This window comes from Ursus americanus, chromosome 4 (genome assembly GCF_024610735.1).
Source record: "Ursus americanus isolate L20-20 chromosome 4, mUrsAme1.1.p, whole genome shotgun sequence".
NCBI classification, from domain to species: Eukaryota; Metazoa; Chordata; class Mammalia; order Carnivora; family Ursidae; genus Ursus; species Ursus americanus.
The window spans coordinates 56,476,978-56,503,685 of NC_142130.1; the positions used below are offsets into that span (position 1 = coordinate 56,476,978).

The window sequence follows — 26,708 nt, forward strand, 5'->3', positions numbered from 1 at the left end:
TTCTCATGCTGTCTGATGCTGCCTCCCAGCCCTTTACACATACGATTCTCTCCCCTTCAAAAGCTCCAGAGAGAAACTCCAGCGTCTTCTAAGACTCCAGTCACAAGTTATCTCCAGGGCAAACCTATCCCCGGGCCCCTTTCCTGCTAACAGGGCAGTCAGCCTCTGCTCTGTGGGTAGAAAGAACCCTGAGCACACAGCATTTGCCATATTAAATTATAAAGATCTAGGCACTTATTTATCTTCCTTGCTTGCCTGGTGGCTATTTGAGGAAGGCACGGTGTCTTAATCATCTTTATATTTTTAAATGCCCCCCACAAAATTTGGCAAACGGTACATGTTAAGTAACTTTCTGTGGATTAATGAATGACTAAATAAAGCAATAATAGTAAATGCTTAGTGTGATTTATTCCAGACACTCTTAATTATTACAGATGATATAAAAGTGCTTTAAATTCTGAACTCTAGTTTCATTTTAGTGTCTCGACTCTAAGGATGGATGGTAGAAAATTTGATGTTCTAATTCTTTCAGGTTAAACATATAATTAACAAAACATGATAGAATCCAGTTACCAGTATCCCAATAAAGAAATCCAGTTACCAGTATCCCAATATCTAAAATAATACATTTTCTCCCCAGCTTTAAAGCAGCAGCATTAAGAACACTAGACTTGTCTTCATGATTAAAGAGAAAGCAAACCTCCTTGGACACAATGTCAAATTTTCATCAGTTGTGCCCCTTACATATTTCTTGAATTTTAGCTGAAATAATGCATCTCAATCTATATAATTGCTGGCCCCTCAAACCCTATCACACCACTACTATAAAACCTTGTATTGGTCACATGTATGTTTTTACTGTCCATTATGAAGCACCTGAGGAGAAACATAGAAAAAGGCTTTACCTTACAAAAGTGGTTTTAGCTTCAGCATGAGTGTCAGGCTAGATCAAAGACTATTAAGAGACAAACTCAAAAGTGAATAAGGGAACTGTCCATGAAAACACACAAAAAGAGAAAAATACATATAGGTAAATTAATGTTACTAGTGAGATCTGATATCAAAATATATTAATTATTCAGAAAACACAAGAGCCCTCAGAACAACATATGAAGATCCAGAAGCCTGAATAAATGACAAGAAATTTTACTGTTTGGTCAGTTTTTCTTTCAAAGCTTTAATGTTTTATACTTAAAACCAGCTTTCACCAGGCTGCAGTATTTTTTTTCCTCAAAAGATCAATAAAATAATTTTGAAGAAATGGCTACACAAAGAAATATACGTGATGTCCATAGAAATAGGCAATGAGACAGGAAGAATTTCATTCTAGTAAACTTAGTTCTCTTACTACCAACTCCCTCCTGAAGAGACATCAAGACATTTTATCCTGCACCAATCCAATAATGTACCTTTTCATCTAAAAGGTCTTCTTATAAAATAAACCATACAGAAAACCCATTAAATTTCAACACCCTCTAATAATGCCTTTTGGTAATTTTGGAGTTCTTCTGGGGGTGAAGGGAATCATTTTCCTCCATATTTTAGGACTTTCTGGGTAGTTTCAACTAAAACGATTAAATTGATTTATACAAACTAGTTTAAATTTCTAACTCAATAATCTCCTGCAGTATCTGGGTGGATGTTATATAATTGTAACTAAAATATATAGTTTATACCGAACAACTATATTATCATGTTTAAAGCACCGAACATCAAAGTTTCAAGCTTAGCTTGATGTACTGTAATTAGTTCTGTCAGGTACTGATGACCGGCACACCCTCTTTTGAAAAGGTTAGTCATGCCAACGTAGTCTATTTTCTACATCATTCTTTCCCAGGTTGCAGCTGAGTCTCCATAACTGAGTAGTATTAAGAATATAAAACTGTCCTTTAATTGCTAATTTTTCCCTAGTAAATAAAGTGGAAATGTCAAAAACGTGTAACTTTAAAAATAAAGATGGAAAATTAAAAAGATTTTTTCATAAGCTGCATAGAGAAAAGGGAGTATTAATTTCATGTATTATGTAAACTGTGTATGGGACCTACAATTCATCCTCTACAACCAAAAGTATGTGATCCTAACAATAGTAAGAACAAAGTAAAACAGGCGCTCTACTCCTCCCCCCTTGACAGAGAGCCACGTCCTCTAGGGCAGTGCCAGCTGCATTCCTAAGACACGATGGTGAAGGTCGGTCTCAAATGGACTGGTTGTCCGATCTCCACAGCTGATTTTAACTCTGGCAAAGTGGATACCTTGCCACCAATGACCCCTTTACTGACCTCAACTCTCTGGTCTACATATTCTGGTATGATTCCACCCACATCAAACTCAATGGCATAGTTAAGGCTGAGAATGGGAAAATTGTCATTAATGGAAAGTCTGCCTCCACCACTCAGGAGCGAGATCCTGCCAACATCAAATGGAGTGATGCTGGTGCTGAGTATGTTGTGGAGTCCACTGGCGCCTTCACCACCATGGAGAAGGCTGGAATTCTCTTGAAGGGTAGAGCCAAGAGGGCCATCATCTCTACCCTTTTTTGCTCATGCCCCCATGTTTGTGATGAGTGTGAACCATGGGAAGTGTAACAACTCCCTCAAGACTGTCAGCAAGGTTTCCTACATCACCAGCTGCTTGGCTTCTCTGGCCAAGGTCATCCATGACAACTTTGGCATTGTGGAGGGACTTGTGACCACAGTTCATGCCATGAGTGCCACCCAGAAGACCATGATGGCTCTTCTGTGAAGCTGTGGTGTTACGGCCAAGGAGCTGCCCAGGACATAATCCCTGCTTCTACTGGCATCACCAAAGTTGTGGGCAAGGTCATCCCTGAGCCGAATGGGAAGCTCCCTGGCATGTAGTTCCATGTCCTCAACCTCAACATGGCAGTTGTGGATCTGACCTGACACCTGGAGAAAGCTGCCAGATATGATGACATCAAGAAGGTAGTAAAATAGGCATCAGAGGGCTGTCTCCTGAAACTTTAATGGTAACCCCCACTCTGCCGTCTTTGATGCTGGGACTGGCATTGACCTTAAATACCATTTTGTCCAGCACATTTCCTGGTACAACAATGAAGTTAGCTACAGAAACCAAGTGGTGGACCTTATGGTCTACATGGCCTCCAAGGAATAAGACCCCCTGGACCATCAGCTCTAGTAAGAGCACAAGAGGAAGAGAGAAGCTGTCAGCCACTGGGGAGTCCTTGTCCCTAACTCATCCCCAACACACAGAGACTGTCCCAACCTTGACACTGATGTTTCCATCCCAGACCCCCTAAAGAACAGGAAGGGCTTAAAAAGTTCTACCTTGTCATAGATCAATAAAAAACACTGTACCCAGACCAAAAAAAGGGGGAGGGGTGAGAACAAAATAACATACCTATACATTTCAAATATTTAAGCAGACATACATACATATTGGAAATCTGAAAGGTTTTATGCATTTTAGCCCAAGACATACCTATCATGTGAAGATTTATTAAGCCTCTAGATACCACACATGGTTGTACACTTTTCTGTATATATTTAATATACCTGATATTTCAAAAGTCAACCAAAGACATGTGTCATTCTTCAAAGAAAATTCTAAATAACAGCCTAAAAATTTAAGCCTTAGAGCAAAGCACCTAGTTCATTTTTAGGAAAGTAGGATTAAGCTACCTTTTCAGCATTAAGATATATTTCCTTTCAAATTACATAGTTAACAATAACTTCTCTTACAATAGGGAAGTCTTTTAACTTTTCCATGTAAAGAAAAGTTGCAAATCCAGCAATCTTTAAATTTTAATTATATTTATTGTTTTGGAGGAGGGTAGAGCTAGGGGGAGAATGAGAGAATCTTAGGCAGGCTCCAATGCCCAACACGGGGAAGGTGATGTGGGACTCGATCTCACAACCCTGAGATCATGACCTGAACCAAAATTAAGAGTCAGAATGAGCCACCCATGTGCCCCTGGCAATTTTTTTTTTAAATCACAATAAAGCTTTGATAGACAAAATTTTCATTATGGATATGAATCTGTTGAAAACAAAACTCACAGAATTTTTTTAAAGATTTCAACCCAACAATGAAGTAGCTTCCTAATAAATTACTCTGGAAGCCTAAGTTAATGTATGGAAGACAGTCTACAAGTTGTTACCAAACAGGTTTAATGAAAGCCTTTCTGGATATTAAAAATGAATTCTGCATAGTGAACTATACATAAAAACAATTACGAAGCTGTTTATTATTTTTACTTAAGTGAAGATGAAATCATTTATGATGACTTTTGAGAAGGCTTTTTTTAAACACTCTTCAAATTATAGGTCATAACTTGTCTAAATTTTGAAAACTGTAATAGTGATTTCAAATCTATGTTTGATATTATAGTAATGCACAGAATTATACAGCACAGAATACTTTATAAACTTGTCTGAATTATTAACCCTTTTTAATACACTCTGATTATAAAAGATGTATAGAGAAAAAAAGTAGGGGCATTTTTACATGAGAAAGATGATGTAAAATCTTGGTTAATTCACTCTTCCTTATATTAAAAAAGTGAGATTTTTTTGTGACATTGAAATCTCCTACTAATTTCAGAAGTACAGACTCTGATGAGAGAAAACACTCTCTAGAGGCCTGAGATATAAGAGAGGCCATTTCAGATTTCTTTCTAAGTCAGCATGACTGTACTTTAACTTTGTTTAATCCAGAAGCCTGATTCACGGCTCAGCAAGCATACACCACACACCTGCTTTATAAATGAGTGCCTAACAGAAAACCATCTTACCCTTACAATATTGATCAGTGCTCCTACTCCCTGCATCCCTTGACACTAAAACCTGTGATTCCTGCCTGTATGCTCATCTATAATCTTTTGAGCTTTACAAGATGTAAAAAAAAGTACATAGCCCTATAAAAACTGTTCACTCCCCAGAGCACTTTCTTCCCTGTGAGATGCATGTTTTCCCGCCAGCTGTTCTAACTTGGGCTTGAATAAAACCCCTTACCTTCAGAGATTCTACAAGGCTTGTTAGTTTTGCATCAACAACTCTTAATTTTAAATAACATTTTATATTTGGAATAGTCTCATAATCTTGATAAAAAAGTAAATATATCCTTGCTTTTAGTAAATTTGTATCACAGAACTAAAACAACTTTAATACTTATAATGCAGTCTTAAAATTATTAGTAAATAACTTCTCCAGACATATTAAATTTCTGAAATTGGTTATAAGTGGTTTTTAATCATATTGTCAAAATAAACTATTATCCAAAATGGTCTTCAACTTTTATACGACAGTTCCTGAACAAACTGACATTTGTCAATAGGAAGTTACTAACTGCAATTCTACACCTGATGATTTGTAGGACTTCTGAAGCTGGGCCAGAGGAAGCTTCTCTATCAGTCACGACAAGAGCTTTGTGGAGCTGGTTCTGGTAATTGCCTTAAGCAATTATTCTATTAATAAGGAGTGCTTTTCCAACAAGAAATAAGAGGCACAGTATCATCTTCCATTTTCTTCTGTCCAATACCAAAGAAATAAACCTGACCTACTAATCGAAATCAAAGGGGGATTAAAAAAAAAAGTGGGAGGAAAAAACCACAAACTTCCCAGTCCACCTAATTCCCATATAACAGCCTCAAAATCCCCAACACTTTGAGTACTCTGGTATAAAAAGCCATCTGTAGAGGTTGTTAGAAGATTGCTGCTGGGCCCTACTCCCAGAGACTCTGGTTCAGTGGGGCCGAATCAGATAATTTGTATTTCTAATGATTCCCAGGTGATACTGATGCTGCTAATCCACACATTTGTAAAAAGCAGTACTTCACGGGGCGCCTGGGTGGCAGAGCGGTTAAGCGGCTGCCTTTGGCTCAGGGCGTGATCCCGGCGTTCTGGGATCGAGCCCCACATCAGGCTCCTCCGCTATGAGGCTGCTTCTTCCTCTCCCACTCCCCCTGCTTGTGTTCCCTCTCTCGCTGGCTGTCTCCCTCTGTCAAATAAATAAATAAAATCTTTAAAAAAAATAAATAAAAATAAAATAAAAAGCAATACTTCAGACAATCCTTTATTACAGAGGTACCCCAATTTAACCATCTTTCTGCTGTTGGACATTTGTTTCTAATGATATGTTCCTGTAAACAAGGTTTCAGCAAACACTCATGTCTATCATCAGAAACACCCTACAAGCTTTTCCAGGTTCTTGATACAAACGTCTCTCAGGAGGGCCTCCACTCCCAGCACTACTGCGTACGGAGCATCAGCTGCATGAGCTCTGAGGAACACAGAACATCATCCTTTACTGCTACTGTCATCAGTTTCATAGGAGAAAGGTTATTCCATTTTAGTTTGCATTTCCTTGATTGCTGGTGAGAGTAAGCCTTTCTTCCACTTATGTATTAGCATTTCATATTTCTTTTATTTGCCCATATAACGTATCATCGTTTATTTTGTTTGACACACGGAGTTTGAAAATTAGAAGGAATCCAATCCACTGTTCTCTTTCCTGACACTTTCCACTGCTATCATGCTTAGAAAGCTGTTTCTCACCAACATAGAATAATTCCCATTTAGCTACTTTTCGTTTTGTATTTTTTAAAAAAATTTGTTCCTCAATTTTGTTTTAATATAACAATGAGTTAAGTAGCTAGCTTTTATTTGTTTCTCCAAAGTCCTCCTTTCTATAATACAGAAAAAAAAAATTAAAAAAAAAAAGGACATAAAAATGTCATCACATTCAAGGGTTCAAATCACTTATATACGAGGGTTTTCTGGACAATCCATTCTGTTCCACTTAAATGCTTAGTAAATATTACAACAGTATGACACTGTTTCAAATTCTGTCGCTTAATCAGCACAGTGACATCTGGTAGGGCAAGCCTTACCCCATCGATCTCGATGGGCAAACTCAAATCTAGCTGGGTCTCAGTTTCTCACAAGTGTCAGCTAGGTCTGTGTCTACTCCTGGAGCTTGCTATGAGGAACTAGCTCAAAATATAGACATGAAAATGCTCTGAAACTACAAAGAACTACACAGTTAGCTCTAAGTTATCATCTACACCTGACTATATAATTATTGATGACCTCTTCAAATAATACAACTCACAGGTAGAAGTTAAATTAAAATCAAAACAGAAGCTTATGAGTTATGAATGAATACATCTGTGCTACACAAAATGGCTAATGGACTAAACATTGTTATATACATTTTCTGGGTAGAAAATAATCCTTCTAGCTCATTTGAGTAAAAGAAAAACAGGTTGGTGCCTGTTTGTTAAAGAAAAAAGGGATGGTGAAATAATCTTTACATCTGTGCAAGATTTCAGTTTCTCAGAGCTGTGGAAATAGCTCACAAGGCCAGTTTTACCAGAAGTCAATTTGACTTCTTTCTTTAGCCCCTTTAATTTCATTCCACAAAGAAAAGATATTAACAGAATGTGAATACAAACCTTAGAATCATTTTTGTTCCCAAAATGCAGATCCTGAACTCACTGCCTGTCCTAATACAGGAAGAATTCAGACAACAGAAAACACTCTCATTCAAGGAAGTCTTAAATTTGTTATAAAGACTTATTTCTAAGTTAGCATGTAAAAGGTATCAGTACTGTCCCTTAAAATAGGTTAAAAGGCCCTAGATTATGACACACGGAATCATTTATTTTTTTTTTAAACTAGTAACAGGAATATTACAGAATACTTAGTAGAACTAAGGTTTAAAAGCTAGGTCCAAAAGCTCACTTTTTTGGCTAAGTAAATTGTAAACTTACTTTAGTAAATCACTGGTTTCCTGTTCACTGTCTTGTGTTGTATCCAAAGAAAAGGCATCTGCAGGTTCAGCTGAGTTGGACTCTGGTTCTTCTGGGGGAAGCGCCTGGGTTCCCAGGGAGCCACTGACAATCTCCCTCTCCCTTCTGACCTCTTCCACAGGACGTTCACTGGGATTTTGTGTATCTTTCTCAGTTTTGTCATGGTCATCTTTGAAAGAAGATTGCTTGGCATCACTAAGAGATGATTTTCCTGAGATATTGAATAAGTTACCAAGAAACTGAAAAAAGCTTTCTTTTGGCTGTCTGTCGTTTTCTCCTATTTTGGTGTCTGAGGTGGAACGGGAAAGGTCATTTGGCTTTTTGGAATCTTCCTGCGTTGGAAGAGGGATTCGCTTCTCAGCCTGGTTCCTTTTGTCCTCACTTTGGGGAATCTTTGAAAACACAATAGAGAATAATAAACATCGTCATTTAAAAAAACAACACAGATCGACTAATAACCTATTATATGACACACTTTATGTCAGACGCCAGGGCTACATCTGTGAGCAAGACTGATGGCTTCGGATTCCTCGGGCCATTTACAGTCTAGCGAAGGGCACCGTCAGCACAACTTGAAGCTATACAGCAGATGTCATGAAGGGAGAAATACAGCCCACGTGGGAAGCCAGAACGGGAGTAACCGGTCCAGGATCGGGGGCAGTGACAGCAGAGGATGATTCCTAGAAGTGCCCTATGAAGGACACCGACTGCGTGACCGCGTGATGCTTGTGCAACCCCTTCCTTCCCCAGCGCTCCTTCTCCCCCCGCCCCCACTGTAGTCAGTGGTGTGTCAGCTTCTAAGACGTTAAAGATGAATGGAAGTTAGGGCACAAAACGAGAGATGTGTAGGGAGAGATAAGGGACAGATCACGGCAAATTTTATGTATATTTAAATTTAGCCTTCATTATTCAGAGCCAAAGGACAGTACTTTCAAGCACCCTGTACATTAGATAACACCTAAATAGACCTCATTTCAGCACTGTCCTAACCCGAAGAAGCTGCCACACTGTAAAATTGTCTCTCAATAAGATGAGGAAAGACAGCAACATGGTGTATCGATTCAGAGGAAAAGCCCACTATCCTTAATAGTAAACCACAAAATCCTCCGATGTGCATTCATGCACGCCCTGTGCAGTCCCGGGAATTCTTGCTGATGTCCAGCACTTCCACGGGTGTGTTCTGCCAGCTCATAATGAAGCTCCTAGTAAAACAAACTCGCACTCGTGTGTACTCTCTGTGAGGAGAGGCTGAGCTGCTGCATCGACGAGCTTGCTGGCAACCCCGTCACACTCTTCCCCGAAGCGTCATGAACCGCAGGCCCATGTGCCAGGTCAGCCTGCCTTCCAAGCATGCTGCTCACCTACTCGTACAAGGAATGCCTGTCTGACAGTTTCTGTCAGCTGTCACGCTCACTAGTCCTTATACAAGAAAAGCTCCAGTGTGAGTCAGAAAAAAGATCAGTACAGCAAGGTAAAACCACCTCAGGGCACGGGCGGTTCATGACGGAGTTTGATGAGGCTGATCCCCGAGCAGGCGAGAGCATCATAATTTCAATGTTATTTGTTTACCTCGTTCCATATTTTAATCCAAATTCAAAATAGTTTTAATGGAGCGTTCCTCTAACCACTAATAAAATTTAGCATATGAAAGCATGAGAAAAGTGTAGAACCTATTAGCCCAGGAAATTAAATTCAGGCAATATTTTAAGTCTGTTCCCCACCTTTGGAGTCAGAGGGTATTTTTGAGGAAACACACAGATAGCATTTTTCTGTGTGTTAGGAGCTTAATAAAACTTGTGAGTCTCTACATTTAGAATATGACCAAGCTTCCAGAGTCATTCAACATCTCACCTTTTACTGGTTTCAACTGCAACTCACTCCCACTTGTCTCCACCTCAGTCCTCCAACCTTGCGCTCGTTTTAGGGAGAAAGTGCTGTAAATTAGCTGTGTCCTCTCCTCACATAAAGGGCCTCTCAGTTTGGCAAAAGAGATGCCAGTTGACATTTCAAAAATGCTCACATGTATGAAGATATACATTTTTTGTCCTTCAGCTATGCCATTTAACTTGGTGTAATTAACAGTCACAACATTTCTTCCTGAGTCAAAATGAGCTAAGACTGTAACATGAACAGAACAGTGAATTTTTTTTTCCATAGCTAGTATGAATGTCTGCTCTTCCTGGGTAGCTATCTGAAGGAAGTAAACTATAGGCTATTCATCAGAATATCACAGATATTCTTAAAATGATTCAGAGATTCACAAGAGTCTTATAAAACTGGGGCAATGGTTTAAAAAAGGGGGGGGACATTAAAAGAACATGGAGATTACATTTTTGGACATCAGTAAAATCTCAAGATGATTTCTGTCAAAAATACTACTTCACTTCCTCAACTATTTTTTACTTGACAATTCTTTCCAAAATACAATAAACTGCTTTCTAAACAAAAGAGATACATTTTGCTAAACAAGTGAAAACCTTTACATTTAACCTTTTTATTTTTTAAAAAACATTTTATTTCTTTTTGTATTTATTTGAGAGACAGAGAGAGAGGAGAGTGAGCGAGCAGGGGAGCAACAGGGGGAGACAGACAAGCAGACTCCACTGAGAGCATGGAGCCCTATGTGGGGCTTGATCTCACGACCCTGAAGATCATGACCTGAGCTGAAATCAAGAGTCAGAGGCTTAACCGACTGAGCCACCCCGGCGCCCCTAGATTTAACCTTTTTAGAATTATATAATTTTTAAAAAAAATATATCACTTGTTTTTCCTTCTCTTTAGTTTCAGCTTCTTTGCTATTCCAGAATTTCTGTATCTTCAGTTTACTGAAGAGTTTTTTTTGTCCTTGGATGTCTCCATTTCTTAATTTTTCTCTAATAATCTTCTGAGAAATTTGTGTCAGTGAAATACTCCCAACAAGAAAAAAGTATCTAAATCTAGGAACAAGAACTAGCAGGAAAGAGCACTGCTATTCAAAGTAAGCACAATAAATTCTTTATTTTTATAATTAAAAATTTAAGTCTGATCTAAAACAGCTGGCTCTTTCCCCTCAGCCTAAACAACAATAAAATTCAGCCTGCCCCAAGTGAGGGCCAACGCTGCCTGCCAGCAGGACCGCCTGCCAATGTTCCAAGGAGTAGAATGAAAGCAGTCAGGATTCAAGCAAACAAAACACCAATTCCAGTTGCTCTCAAAGATGCTGGTATTCCACATACAACAACAAAGGCTACTGATGCAGACATATGTAACTGGGGAATTTGACATTTTTTCCCTTCACACTCAATTTGCTATAATGCAGAGCCCTTGGGTCTCCATTTCATCCATCTATCTCCTCTCTGTGCGATGTGCCTAATACAGGGCAGCACAGGAAAGCACCAGGGACACCGATTAGTAAGACATAGTTTCAGCTTCAAGGAGCTTACAGTCTAGCAAGATACTCTTTGCCGTGTCTCTGGGTGGGGCTTAGAAGAGAATCCACTACATTGAGGAGGTAACATTTGAGCTTGCTCCTGAAGGGGGAGAAGAGCATCCTGGATAACAGTATAACAGCTACAAAGACACAGAACTATGAACTGTGCTTGTCCTGGCAGGGTGTGGCTGAGGAAGACCAGGGAACAGAGAAGAGAGAATGAGGTGGCTGACTACTAGAAGCAGAGGCTGAGGGATAACAAAGTCACAGATAACTAAGTTTTCTAAATTGGGCAACAATTTGAGTAAAGTAAAAAATGGATATGGGAAATACGAGAAGCAAGACCAGGACCTTTGTGGGGATGGGAGGAGGTAAGGCAACAAATTACTTAGGTGTCAAACATTGAATTTTTAGTCCCCTGCTGATGTACAAGATGAGATGTCTGGAAAGTAGTCAGAAGCACAGTTTAAGAATGCAATTTGGCCATATGCAGAGTATGCAGGATAGAAAGGGGACCCACAAAAGAGCTCTAGGGAAAACAAAAGATTAAACGGAGGTGCAAATTAGAGAAGAAATCAGTGAGATGGAGAAGGCAAAAACCAGACCAGGTCATCCCTCCAGAATACTGGTCTCCAAAGGCAAAGGACAAAGAATATTTCCAAAAGCAAATGGGGAGTAAATTCCAAATGCCATTGTGAGGTCTAGAAAGATGTCTATCCTCCTCCACTGTTCCTCAAAAACATCAGGCACACTCATGCCTCTGGAATTGTACATCGACTCCTCTCTGCTTCGAATGTTCCTCCCCCACATAGCTATATGACTCAGTCCCCCTCACTTCCCTCAGACCTTTACTTACAAGTCATCTCTTCATCGAAAGCTTCCCCAGTCACTCCAAAACTGTCAATTTCTTCACTCTGAAAGTGCCAATACCCTCTCCTTTTTCTCCTCTGTACTTGCGAGTGTCAAATATACACACACACTCTCTCTCTCTCTCTTACATCATTTAATATCTGTTTCTTCCTCTAGAAAGTAAAAGCCACCGAGTGCAGGGATTTTTGTCTATTTCATTCAGTGCAGTATCTCTAGCACCTTGAAATGTATCTGACAATAAGAGGTGCTCCAATCATTGTTGGATTCGTAAATAAGGAATGAGGACTCTACAGAAGCCCCAGGAATGCAAGAGAAATGGTTTTACCAGCTTAGGAATTTGTGAGTACAGCCCCAAACTCTAGGTGTTAAGCTATGAGTAGAGAGGCAAGGGAATAGGAATAGTTCGTGAACAGAAGGGATTACTTTGAGAAAATTTAACTAAAAAAAAAAAAAAAAAATGACAGTTTAAGGTCTAAGACAAAATAAATGGCTTTTTGTTCTTGTTTTGGGGATCAGCTCTATACCTATTAGAAAGACAGTAACTGCTGTACAAGACAGGATGAAAGCACAGAGTGAGATAAAGAGACCAGTAGAGTCTCTAATACTTCTTTTAATAATAAAGGGCAAATATTAGCCTTGAAGAGGAGTAGGGACACGTCCTCTTCCAGGTAAAGAGGTAAGGAAGTGGCTAAGGCCTGAGCAGTTCTGAAAATGGAGAAGACAAAGAGCAAGGTCCAACAAGTGGCTCTGACCTCAGCAGAGAGGAGAGATGGCACGCCAAAGGAGGGGCATGCAGGGGCAGCTAGGATTTGGGCTCCCCAAATACAGAAGATCTGGAAAAGTGTCTCTGGCGAATGCAGTAATAGGCTGAAACGGGTAGACCAAGTAGCAGTTAGGGTCCATGCAAGCTTGAAAGCATTCATTCACTCAGTAAATAATGAACAGCGCGATACCATTCCAGGTGTTTAGATGCAACACTAAAAAAGGGCTACCAATAGCCCTGTTTTCATGGAGCCCACATTTCAGTGATGTAAGAATTTATTTGCAGGTCAAACTGGTATTAGCTTGTCACCTCCTCGAGTAGCCTAGAGCAGGTGGCAGGTGCTGTGCCAACGTGGTAAGTGGCACAGGGAAGAAGGTCAAAAAGGTCACGGGATAGAGACTATCACCAAAGAGCCTGTTGAGTGGAAAATAATGAAGAGCCAGGTGACTCTTCTTTGACGGTCTCAAGCACCTGGCTCGGTCATCCTTTCTACCTCAGACTCTGCCCTGATTGTGCATAGCAAGGATAATCCTTCAGAACACCCTGACTCCCAGTTCCTTAACACCCTCAACTCTGGTGACCTCCACTTCCATTCTTCTTACCTCTTTCACTAATTCTGACCCTAGTGAGTCATCCATAACTGTGTCACCTCTGAAACTCAATCTCAGGCATTCCCCAGGGTGTACACCCTCTCCTCCTTCCAGCTGTCTTATCCCACTGTCCCAGGTGTACCCACTGTACCACTTCTCCTGTCCCATCACAGCTTCTGTCTTCTCTTACACTGCCCCTTTCAGTTCCCACAACGTTTCCTATCTTCTCTATCCAGACACCAAATATAACCAATAACCTCAAAGTCTCTGTTTTATTCCTCGGCCAACCCCACTCAGAAAAATTACAGCTTTCTCTTTTCTACCTAAGTGAATGAGTCTTGCTTTAAAACACCACAAGGATATGCACAGTACGCAGATTTGGGCTGCTGACAAATTTACAATTTACAGCCCTGGCTGGAAATCTGTCTGGAATCTTTCCTCATTTTCCACAGCAGCTCTTTCACCTTTCCCACCTCCTCCACTATCCCACCCCCTTGCTTAGCAGAGGTCCCTACTCTCTATTTCATGCAGATGTTCCTGCATAGCCCTGACTCCAGCAGCATCGGCACACTTCTTCACTCACCGGCATGCTCACCACGAAGGAAGGACTCCTCCTGAGGTGAATTCTGCCACCAGGGCACCAGTGCAGAGTCCTTGTCTCCTCGGGAACCACAGTTCCTCATCTGCCCCTTCTGGAAGCCCACCATTCAAAAGTCAATGCACAAGGATAGCCCTCTCCTCTCTTTACTACCAACCTCCTCAAAAAAGGGTTCCCAACCCTCACCATCTTCTTTCCCCTTTCCTCCCAATCACTCTCTAAATGCTTACAATCTGGCTTCCTCCCTAGTTGTGCTGACCACAGTCACCAAGAAACACTGTCCCACTTGCTAATCCAATACACTTCTTACATGGTGCGTCTGCAGAATGTGAGACTGAGTCTCTTCCTGATAACCCATCTTCCATTTGCTTCCATGACATTACTCTGAGATTTTCCTTCTTCCCCTCACTTTCTTGACCTCCTTCAAGTTCACATCATTCTAGCCATCCCTTACAGAACATGCTTCTCAAACTTCTAGCTTGGGCCTGCTTTATCTTCATGATCTTCTTATGAGGTTTCATTTCCCACAGATTAATCAGATGATTCCCAGATTATTTGTGGCTCAGGCAGTATGTTCAACTATCAATCAGGCATCCATATCCACCTGGACATTTCACTGCAACCTCAAGCTCAATACATCCAAAACTGAATGTGACCATGTTCTGTCTTCATTCTGTCATTTTCTGCAAATCTTAACATTTCCACTTGTTAAAAAGTCAAACAAAACCATCACTCGTTTCCTTGCTTGCACTGTCCCCAGTCCATTCTCCAGACAAAAACTAGAGCAATCTTTTAGAGTTCAAATCTGATCATCCTTAAAGGCCTTTAATCACTATGATGGCACTGCTGTCAGGATAAAATCCACACTCTCAAGCATGGCACTCAAGGTCAAGTTGGTGGGTCTAGCCCCCTGGGTCTATCTCCAATTCCATCTCTTGCCACTCACAATGCTCACAAATACCTAATGCCACCGTAGCCATCCTCATTCTCTCCCCAGCTCCCCTCTCCTCTCTCTCTCTTCCTACAGAACGCCTTCGCAATAATGCTGTTTCCACTGCTGAGACCACTTACTCCTTGCCCTCTTTAGGAAATTTCTATTACAACGGAAGTTTTTTCAGAACGGAAATCGCCTATGTACATGTTCTTCCAGTGAACATTTCTAACACCCTGTTTTCCCAGTCACCGCAAGGTGAAGGCAAACAATTTTATACACTTTCATCCTGAATATGACTATCACTTAAATTATTAACACATACTAAAATCTGACACTCATAAACTAAAACCAGCTGCTTACTTGAGAATTCTAGTTAGTTTTCTCCTAAGACATCTGGTTGCAACATATTACTTGACAAATTTGTCAATATTTGAAATTCCACCACCAATAGTTAAAATCTCCTCAGTTTTGAGGAAAATAATTATCAGATTATTACTGATATCTTCAGTTAGCTATAGTTTAAGTGGTGCTAAAATTAAGGAGGGCACGTATTGCATGGAGCACTGGGTGTTATACGCAAACAATGAATCATGGAACACTACATGAAAAACTAATGATGTACTGTATGGTGACTAACAGAGCATAATAAAAAATTTTTTTAAATCAAAATCACTACTTACCTTCATCATAATGGATTTAATTTGTGGTGGGATGCCTGTTTAATTCCATATAAACTACTGATACATATTTGCATGAACAAAATTTTTCAGTAAATGGATTTCGGGACTAATGGTAAGGTGCAAAGATGAGTGATTTATACTCCCACTATTAAAGTAATTTTGCTTGAAAGATAACATCACAAATTTATCACAGCATTATTTTTCCACTAAAAAATTAGAACATGCCAGCAGGTTGGCCATCAACTGTTTTGCTCTAAGCTGGTTATTGTTTAACATAACAAATGACCTGCAACTTTTATGTCATGACTCAGTGTTGTGATCACTTCCGAGATGCCACAAATAATTTGTTACTAAAGTTAGTTAAAAAGTTGAAATTTTACTTTTTAAAAATGCTCTAGAATGGAATCAAGATTGAGGTGTTACTTTCAGTTTTTCATTTCCATGTAATTTCTGATAAAGGGATGTATGCCCTTAACCATAAGTGACCCAATACAGTCATCTATCATGTGTGTCAGAGCAAACAACACAGGAGGAAAAACCGTTGACCTAAATAAGAAAAGTCTGAACTATAGGGTAGCGATGGGTATGGACAGGAAGAAAGGGCTTTTGATGGCCCCTGGCACAATGGGGAGAGGGACAAAATGATAGAATCATTTCCAAACATCAAGATTGGGTAATTGGCGGCAACTTTTAGCAGGACAGAGAACACAGAAAGAGAAGAAAATTAGGATAAAATAGTCTGAGTTCAACTCTGACTGTGTCAAATCTTATACCCAGCAACACTGGCAGGAAAGGTGCATCAAAGAATTGGTTCTATTACCCTGATGGTCAGCAAAACACATTGGGCTGCAGGGACAGGTGTGAGCTTTCTCACACGCTAAGATGTAGGAAGAAATCAAATCAACCAGGGCAGGTGTGTAAGGACAGAAGAAAAAAAGGAGCAAAATGACATAAAGTAGGAGAAAAGCCACTCCTTTCTGTTACAATATAAAGAGTTCTCCAACGAAAACACTGGGCCAGAATAATAAATGCTTTTATTTCTAGGATAGCTTTTCAGAACCCCCTCTAATGTTCCTGAATCAGTATCTGGCACCCACAGAGTAAATGTACTCACAAAAATCTGGAGTATGTACATAACCTTTCATAGTCAGTTTCCATTCTGACAAGGTACTCCACTCCATCATACCACAAAGTAGGACCATTACAGGTCTATGACGGAATGAGCTGCTGCAGATCAAACCAGGTACCTTATCATACATTCAACACCCAGGAACTCTAAGATATCAAGGCCCCAGACCAGCACCAGCCATACTAACAGGCTTCAGCCCTGCCAGTTCCTTTGGGCATCTGGACCACAGAGCAATACAGCAGGATCTCTACTTCAGGCACCCGGACAGCACTGTCTTTATAGAAGCAATCAAGGGGTGAGAATTTTTTACTTCTAGCTGAATTTCAATATGTATATCTCCATGTATGCCTTTTCAAATGTGATAGAGAATCAATGTTTCTAATAGCTATTTCTACACTATTCACCCAGAAAAAAATCAGCACCATCCTCAAAGACTTATTTCTAAGTTTTAGCCAGACTTTATATGGCAAGAAGTCACCTCCTTCCCTGAGTACCTGTATTGTGTCTGGTATCGTGCTATACATGTTATCTCAACTAATTCCAAAACACTTCTATGAAACAGGATTTGAACACCCCCCCCCAATACAGATCAGCAAACCAAAGTTCAAAGAGGTTGAGTAAATTTTCCAAGATTACAAAACTACCACATGGAAAGCTGGGATTTAAGCCCAGATTTTTCTGATTCCAAAGACTGTTCTTTCCATCACTGCATATGTTAATTTTAAAACTTTTCCAAGGGGGCCCATAGTCGGCAGAGGCAGAGAAATAGTGGCTCACTATGAGACAACTCATTCCCGTCATCAACATTCCCATCAATTAAAGCTAATCTATTTATAAATGGGTTCCGAATGCAATTAAGTTGAAATTTCTTAAAAAAAAAAAAAAAGAGTTCCTGTATTTGAAAAGGAAAAATTTGAAAATCTTTATAATAAATGGACATCATGCTGCTGCTATTATCTGTATTGCTGAGAAAAAAGCGATAGCAAGCATTTATTAAGGCCAAAATTTATTTAAAAAATTAGTTCAATAATCAATTTTCCTCTAACCTAGCCAAGAAAACATTTAATGCATTTAAATTTGACTATCATTTCACTTTTGGCCAAGAGAAAGTTGAAAAAGACCAATAAGGAAAGAAGAATTACACAAACCAAAAAATGAACAGCTGTATAAATTTAACATACCCATCTTGCTAAACAGCACTGTACATTCGATACAGGATTAATATAAAAAACAATGACTGACTGTTTTTCTTCAGTAAGATATTCTTGAGCTACAATTTTCTATCTTAACCTATCAGTAAACGGAGGCAATAGTTACAAAAAAGTGCGGATCTTTGTTGCAAATGATTTACTTTTAAGATTAAAGATAAGTGTTATAAATCATAAATAAAAATAATACAACTAGATTGATACTCCTTGATTATTCATAGACCATGGACATCTATCAACCACTGCCTCTTGGAAACCACTCCAGAACCTTCATCAAAGTTGTATGATTAGTTATAAGCAACAATTCTAAAATGGGATAAAAGTTAAATTTTATGTAAAGCAGATGTCAAGCTACTGAGAACAAGCCTAATAATCATCAATTTATTTAGGTCTGGGCTGGAGAATATATAACCTCTGGTTCACGTTTAATTCATTTTATTTAGCTCATGACTTGTTTCTAAAATAGATTTACTGCCAGACCTCTTTTAATTTTTTAATAAAATTTCTTTCTGGTAAATTTAGTTTATGAATACACCTTATAAATTAAGTTCACAAATGGGAAGCATTATACAGAACTGCATCTCAATTTTCTTGTCTCCTCCCACTAACAGTGTGGGTTTTGTTAAGTGACAATCTCTGAGATTCACTCTCTTCAACTACAAAAAAGAGATAAAAATTCTGATTAACACTGTCGATGAACCACACATACTGACTGCTTCTCTTGTACAAAATATTCTAAAATGACAGTAAAGGAACTGTTTCAGTTATAAATACAAAGAGAGGAAGAGAGTAGATATGAGCAGATAAGAGATTTCAAAAAATCTTTTTTGGAGGCAGAGCCCACAGGAAGCTTCTACCCAGTGGCTGCAAGGGGGAACTCTGATCACAAGGGAAACACTCTACTCCACAGACAGACTGAAAGAGCTCAGGTTTTGAAGACCCTAGGTACCACTCAGGACAGTGTGAGACACGGGATTAAAAGCAGAGAGTTTGACTGAAAATCTCCCGATGGAATATCTGAACCCAGGGCTCTGCTTCCATCCCAAGAAGTTAAACAATCCTCCCTACCTCCCACCACCTCCACCTCCCAACCAAATACATGTAGAGAGAACACCTCTGAAGATACTGAGACTTTTGGGCAGACTGAATGTGAGGTTCCAAAGGCCATCCATACAGAAATGTCTGGAACCCCAACAATTAAGCTTTGAGTTCAAAAGGGATGTCAGGTAGAGATCTGAGAGCCAAAAAATGAAGCAATAAGACTGAAAGAGATTACTTTGGAAGACTGACATTGAGGAAGACTGAGGACCTCAAGAAACATCTACATGAAAAGTAATTTAGCCAGAAAGTCAGAAGGAAACACAAGGAAACACAGAGGCAGGAATTGCAATGAAGTACAATATTAATGGAAACAAAGATAAAAAAGCAAATCTTTGGAAAGAAGACAAGACCTGGAAAAGCAACTGTCTCAACTAGTTGAATAAAATGAGAAATACGAAAAGACTATTAACTGTGGTTAGCAAGAAATCACTGGTTTCATGGAATGACTTTTACTTATTTAACTACCTACTGAGTACTTATGACACATATATGAGGCACAGTACTAAGTTTCCCATGTCTGAGGGAACTAGAGAAGAGACAGCAATCAAATTAGAAAGGATGAAGAATTAAACAGTGATTGAAACAGACTTTCATAAGAAATTTTTGGGTAAAAACTGGGAGCGACCTGAAATGATAGACTGAAAGAAAACCAGACCCACCAAAGGGAAAAAAACAACTGTATTTTATTTATTTATTAGAGGGGGGGAGGGGCCAGGGAAAGAGGGAGAGAGAGAATCTTAAGCAGGCTCCACGACCAGCGCAGAGTCTGACACGGGGCTAGCTCTCACAACCCTAAGATCATGCATGACCTGGGCCAAAATCAAGAGTCGGGTGCTTAATCGACTGAGCCACCCAGGTGCTCCCCAAAACAACTGTGTTTCAGAAAAGAAATAGAAGCCAGTGAAGATGGAGGGATGGATAGTCAAGACAAGGTCTAAGAGAGGGCAGGAAGTAAGAGACCAAAACCACGGAGACCAAAACCAGATCAAAACCAAAAGCAGGGGGCTTTAGGGAGTTTATCCTTGGAAGGCAACAAGGCATGAAAAATTCCTCTGAAGTAAGTAGACGGCAGCAGGAAATTAGAGCATGACTTCCTACTCTTTTAAATAACAGTAGACATGAATGCAACAGGACCAAGTGTTCAAGCCTACCAGACAAAATTGTAGACTCCACAGGAAAAAAAAAAAAAGGTAGAATATGGACTAAATATCTGGAATTTTTCTCAGCTAGATACAAGAACCTAATTCATATAAAAAAATTTATCGGTGGAATGATAAATGCCGGCGTTAGAAATGCCTACCCATGTTAGCGAAACAGCAAACCTTGTATAGCATGTAAGTGATAACTAAGAATATAATGATGACCAAAGATAATATAAAGCTTCTATAGTCTCTAGTTGTTCGAAAAACAGAATTAATTTTTGTAGCTTAAACTTACAACCAAACAATCATCAACATCTTGATTTGGCATCTCAAAGTCAAATGCTCACAAAAAGAAATGGGTAAGAACATTTATTATTCATAAATCTGTTATGTTCCAGACTCAACAGGAAAAATGCTGCATATTTTTTTCTTATCACAGAAGGCATTATCATAAAATTCAGATTAACAAGATGGAAGCATGGTAACAAATGTCACATTACAGGGGAGTGCTGCTTCAGAAAACTATTCATTAGAAAGAAAACAAATGCATATTTTATCCCAGTTGCTAATGAAAATACTTAAATTGAGACTATTTAGAATAACAAGACCATAAATATTGTTCTAACCTGTTTTCCCCACAAGGTATGGTGCTGACTATCGGTGTTATCAAAATATATATTTCTGATGCCTGGCAACAGGTATCTAAACCACTGGGCCTGCGTGTCTAAGTTAAAGAAATCTTACTAATAGTTTCTGGCAGGTGAAGCAACAATTACAAAGGCCACTACAGAGAGAGTGCCGTGGTGCACTCGCTATTATGAGCTAATTGCACTGCCCACGTATAAGTAATCCAGTGGGCCTCAAATCCTAAGAGAAACAATCTCATGACTATGAGCCATAACTACCTGGGGACCCAGATCCCAAACTGAAATTGTAGGCTGGCTAACAGCTGGCTGAGCTGATAGGAAAAGAGTAGGTAGAAATGTTAAAAAACCTGAAAGCAGGATTTTTTAAAAAATTTTATTTATTTACTTAAAAGAGAGAGAGAGAGCGCGCATGCGCCTGGGGGCGGGGGAGGAGGGAAGGGAGAAGCAGACTCTCCGCTGAGCAGGGAACCTGACACAGGCCTCAATCCCAGGACCCTGAGATCATGATCTGAGCTGAAGGCAGTTGCTTAAAAGAGTTACCCAGGCACCTATGAAAGCAAGATTTGACAGCCAAATTCAGAAAGGAATGAAGAAAGATAAGGAAAGCAAGGTGATCCTGATTTTTTTTTCAATCAAGTTAAAAACAATCAGATCCTGATATTTTCTCTCAAAAAAATATATTGTTTATTATGATGGGGGAAGAATGAAAACAGCTTTATCTTGACCCTATCTAATGCCTTCGGACCTTATATGTTTAAAAGTCCCCTGTCAGTGATGAAGAATTCAGATGACTTTATGGTCCTTCCACTGAACAAGCTAATTTACTCTGAAACTCATGGAAAGCACAAGCATTCGGCTTTAGGGATTGTCACAAATCATGTAAAAAAAAAAAAAAAAAATTGCTGAGACCAAACTCCATGACTGTGGGACAGCTACAAAAGCTCGATCACATACCTGGCATCACATCACCAAACAACACAAACATTCAAGTTCTAGAAAATCACTTATGAGTTAAAAAAAAATATATTACAAGGTTCAGTGATTTTCAAGGATTTTTTTTTGAAGATTTATTTATTTTACAGGGAGGGAGGGGCAGAGGGGGGAGAGAGAGAGAGAAAATCCTCAAGCAGACTCCCCATTGAGTGGGGAGCCCAATGCGGGGTTCCATCTCAGGACCCTCAGATCATGACCTGAGCCGAAATCAAGAGTCAGATGCTCAACTGACCAAGCTACACAGGCACCCTGATTTTCAAGGATTTTTAACCACACTTAACAGTAACTACCTAGGGAGGTGTGTAGTTTATACACTTTTCGTGCTTGTCCTGTAGAAGAAAAGGAAAGCTGGTTCATATGTAATCTGACCAAAAATATCCATCACATACTAAGAACATGTAAGAACTTGTTATTAACTTCTACCTGCCAAAAGCACTATTAGATGTCAGCAGCATTTGAGGAAACACAATATAAATCGAAGAATGTCGTAGGGAAAAGAAACTATGGAGGTCAAGCGATCCAATTCACAGATTAGAAAACCAAGAACAAAGACATTAAATGCCTCAGCTGAAGGCCCCACAGCTGGTTAGTGGCAAAGCTGGGATAAGAACACCCCACTCTCCCAACTCTCCCTAGTGCCCCTTCCCCCTCTCCCCACCCTACCTAAATACAACATCCAACAGAGCTGAGCTGGATTTCCACATAAATAATACAGCGCTCTTTTAGAAATGTAAAATAAGATGACAGAATCTAAAAGAAGTAGGAACAGAAATTAAAAGAAATATTTGCTTAATATAAAATATTAATTTAAAACTATACCTTCACTGCTTCTGATGAAAGTACATTTTCCTTTTTCTGACTCGTGCTCATGGGCTCATTTTCAACACTGAAAAAAAAAAACCACAGTTTCTTTGAAATTAAAAGAGAATTACTAAAATCATACAGTTCCTGAGTTCGAAGTAAAAATTAAAAGGTCTTTTATATGCAATGCTCAAATGATTCATGTACAAAATGTAAAAGAGTATGTCGATCTGATTTGAATCTCTACACTTGAAAAACACATCCAAAAGTACTCATCCAGGCCTCAGAAAGCTTTGTAAGCCTATCACGGGCCACATTTTCTTCTGTTGATAATCAGCATCACAGCGATGATGCAGCTGAACAAAGAAGCAACAGTGGATAGCTATTAAGGCTGGAAGTGATTAACACTCTACGATCTTATTTATATTAAGTTCTCCAGAGCCTGCTCCATACTGTGTACTATACAGAATAGAATATGTTTCTCCTCAGCAAGTCCTTATCAACAGACAGGATCATCCAGTGAATTTTGGGAATATTCAAATGTACATGCAGCCTTATCTAGACCCAACTGTGTCCCAGATGGCACCTAAGAACCTGATTTTCCAGACTGTCTCCTGTAATTGTCCAGAATACCTTCACAGATGCCTTATGAGATGTCATAATAAACTATGCTTCCTATTAGGCACACATACATTTCAAATACAAAATTTTATATTTCTATGTTTATACATGATCTTGTTTTCATACTTTCTAATGCTAGACAACCTGAACAGCTTCCCACTCAAGATTATCGTGACTGTCTGCCATGCCCCAGGGATCGCGCTCGGCCTTGAGGATGTAAGAACAAGAACTGATGTAAAACTCAGTCTAATAGGGAAGACTGATAAACAAATCATACAGTTTGATAAAAGTTACAGCTGTTAAATGAACAAAATACTATGGAGACCAGAGGAAGCAAGGAACAGCAATTCTGCCTCCTCAGTAAAATGCCCCCAGAGGAGGTACAAAGGAGGCGGTGATAGAGAAAATGGCATTTTCAGGAAACCATGTTTTGTTTGTTTTACTCTAAGACTGGAGCACAACAACTGGGCAGACGTAACTCTGCTGGATACGAGAAGGATACCAGAGGTAGTGCCTGCCCACTATAAAGAACCTGCCTGACCCGTTTCAGAACCTGATCTTGTCCTACTAGGAAGCCCTTAGCCAGGGGACAAGCGTAAAGCAGGCGGAATGACAGAGTGGGAAAACACAGGGCATCGCGGTGGCTGGTGGCAGTGCGAATGAAAAGGAGCGGTCTCAATAGCTCAGATTGAACAGGATAGAAAGAGAAGACATGATTTCTGCTACTTTTAGGTTTTCTATTCATAAAGCCCAGTGCAATTATGTAGACTATCCAGGGAACAAACGGTAATAGTAAAAACACAGAAAGATGGATCATGAACATGTGGAAAATACAATGAAATTAAAATTTCATTAAGTCTCAGACTCTCTGCAGAAATACACAGACCAACAAGACTCAGTCATATTCATAAGCCTTTTAAATGTAAATAGGAAAAGCAACCAAGTAAAGAAGATGAATACATGAGCTGTGTGCTTAACACATGAAAATTCCATGCGAAAACCCAGGGACAGAAATGGAAGACATTGTACAATTCAGAATTGTAACCAAATACATCTATACATCTATAAAATAAGACTGTCTCTAATACCGCTATTTTAAAAGTGAGTTCTTACCTCCATTTTCTATTTTAGCTTTATTTCTTGTCATGAGTTTGTTTGCAATTCTTTTTTTTAAATTAGATGTCAAGAGTGGTCTATTTAAGCTCAATTCAAAAAAAAAAAAGAGAGAGACTGGCAAAATACATGTAAAAAGAGCATATTATAAGAATTTGGAGTATAATCAAGGATAATACTGATCTTAATGATTTTATAAGTATATTCTCTAACTACAACCTATTTTGAATGACCTACCTAAAAACTAAACACACAAATATTTTAGTCTCCTAGTTCTTGTTCACGATTCCTGAAATTCTACTTTAGAGTGTTTACAGTGCTTTCTTAGTGAAATTGGAAATGAAAATGGTAAAAATTTCCTTTCCAATACAAAACCTCTGTAGAAAACGTAGCTCCAGATTCATGGGATTAACACAGATTTCGGTATTTTCAAGCAGCTATAATTATATCCACTCTACAAACACACACCAAATGCCAGAAAAATGTAGTTGTAGGTCGGCACACAAGTATTCCATATTAAGCAAACTAAAGCATTTAAAGCTTAAAAAAAAAAAAAAGGAATATTTGACACTTCATAAAACTTCCTAAAACTTACAGCCTATGTTTAAGTCTCATGAATCTTACTGCTACACCCAAATTTCAAAATGTGTTGCGTTCTAAAGTAAACAACGCATTTTAAAATTCTGGCTTAGCTATAAAACTCTCTGTTTCAATTAAAGCTTTCCCCAACTTTTTTTTAGTTTACTAAAGAGTCCTTCTTAACTGATCTCTGGCATTTTCAGGATTGATTCTGTTTCAACCCCTTCCTCCTGTCAAAATGATTATTAATCTGATATCTCACTTTCCAGTTTAAAAATCCCTTCAGTAAATCTCTATCAGTTGATTAATAAAATGAAGAGTCCTTAGGATACAGAAAGTTATTCACGTGGCCCCAGGTACACCTGCCACATAGAACCACTTCACGTTCTCAGAATATGCCAGCAAACCGCTTTCTTCTGCTGTCTGCAACATCCTTCGACACTTTGCCCAACTCTTAATCCTTTACAATTTAGCCCCAGCTTAATCTTTATTTTGGAGGGTCCTTATTGAACCCAGTGATACCACTCACATTTCTGCTCCTCACCATAGCGTCAAGCTATCTAACTAGAATGTGAACTCAAATTCAGAAATTATATCATTCATGTTTGTATTCCAGAGCCGAGCACTGTGCCTGGTGCTCAAATATTCATTTAATTTTTAAAAAATGATATCAAACAGGTTCTCCATTTGTGCCTGCTTAATAAAAAAAAGTGTTCCATTGGGAATAATGTAATGCAAAACACACACAAAAATAAAACAGAGTAGATGAAAATACTGAAAACACTGGACTTACGTCTGCTTAATTTAAAAAAAAAAAAAGACTCGAAAACTTCGAATAGTATTCTCACACTCTTTAATATACGAGGGAAAGAGAAACATGTTCAAATTCAGATGATCTCAAACCTTATGAAAGTCGACAATCCGTTCGTACTGTTCTTTCACAATTTAACCCCCTTTGGGACCTGGGAATAGCTCAATAGCAGTATTTTTAGAAAGTACACGTTTTGCTCATGGCAGGGGGTGAGGGGCAGGAATCATAACCACAGGTAGGCAAGTAAGGCTACCTTGCATTTCTAAATAGCCTCATCTCACTAGCTAACAGAACTCTGGAAATTATCCGGCAAAACAGCCCAGAAAAATATCAAGATCAAACTAACACTGAAGTTCCTCATTTTTGAAGCAACTTATTTAGACCCTACCTGAAAACCAGGAATCCAGCACGCAGCCATTAACTGTTTACTTTCCAGACAAACTAAACGAAAACTCTGGGCCAAGAAAAAAATGGAGCATATTAACATTCTAGAGTTCAAATAATTTACAAAGAGGAAAGCCCCTATCCTGTCACTGTATCTTACACTCTTATTTTTTATTAAATTATAACAAGGTTCCCCAACCCACAGCAAATAAGAAGCAGAAAACTGGGCACAAGAACTTACTCACCAGGTAAGTACTGCCCCCTCTGTTTTTAAGTCCCCTTTAAGTGCCAGGCACTGTTCTCGGTGCTGGGGGTTGAGCAATCAACACATCACATGAAATCCTTGCCCTCACTGCTTCAGAATCCCTTCTTAGATGCACCACACTCAGCTGGGCTATCTTATTGATAAAGCAAATGTATGTGCCTAATCGTCAAGGATTCCAGTTGGAGAGGGTCCCAGGAATACACATTTCAATAACCACCTCCCTCTTCCCAGCCTTGTTCTGAAGCAGGTGGCCCTCTGACCACACTCTTGATAAACAATGG

General features: G+C 39.1%; 1 protein-coding gene across 4 annotated transcripts in view; it reads right to left on the minus strand.

The window, feature by feature from the left end:
* The window catches only part of CRYBG3 (crystallin beta-gamma domain containing 3), a 105,835-nt gene that overhangs the window by 66,208 nt on the left and 12,919 nt on the right, over positions 1 to 26,708 (minus strand). For all 4 annotated transcript variants that reach the window (XM_045785389.2, XM_045785387.2, XM_045785388.2 and 1 more), the window contains exons 2-3: positions 22,673 to 22,739; positions 7,751 to 8,181 (exon numbers count right to left, since the gene is read on the minus strand). In XM_045785389.2, coding sequence (XP_045641345.2) covers positions 7,751 to 8,181; positions 22,673 to 22,739 — 498 coding nt within the window. The remainder of the gene's footprint in view (positions 1 to 7,750; positions 8,182 to 22,672; positions 22,740 to 26,708) is intronic.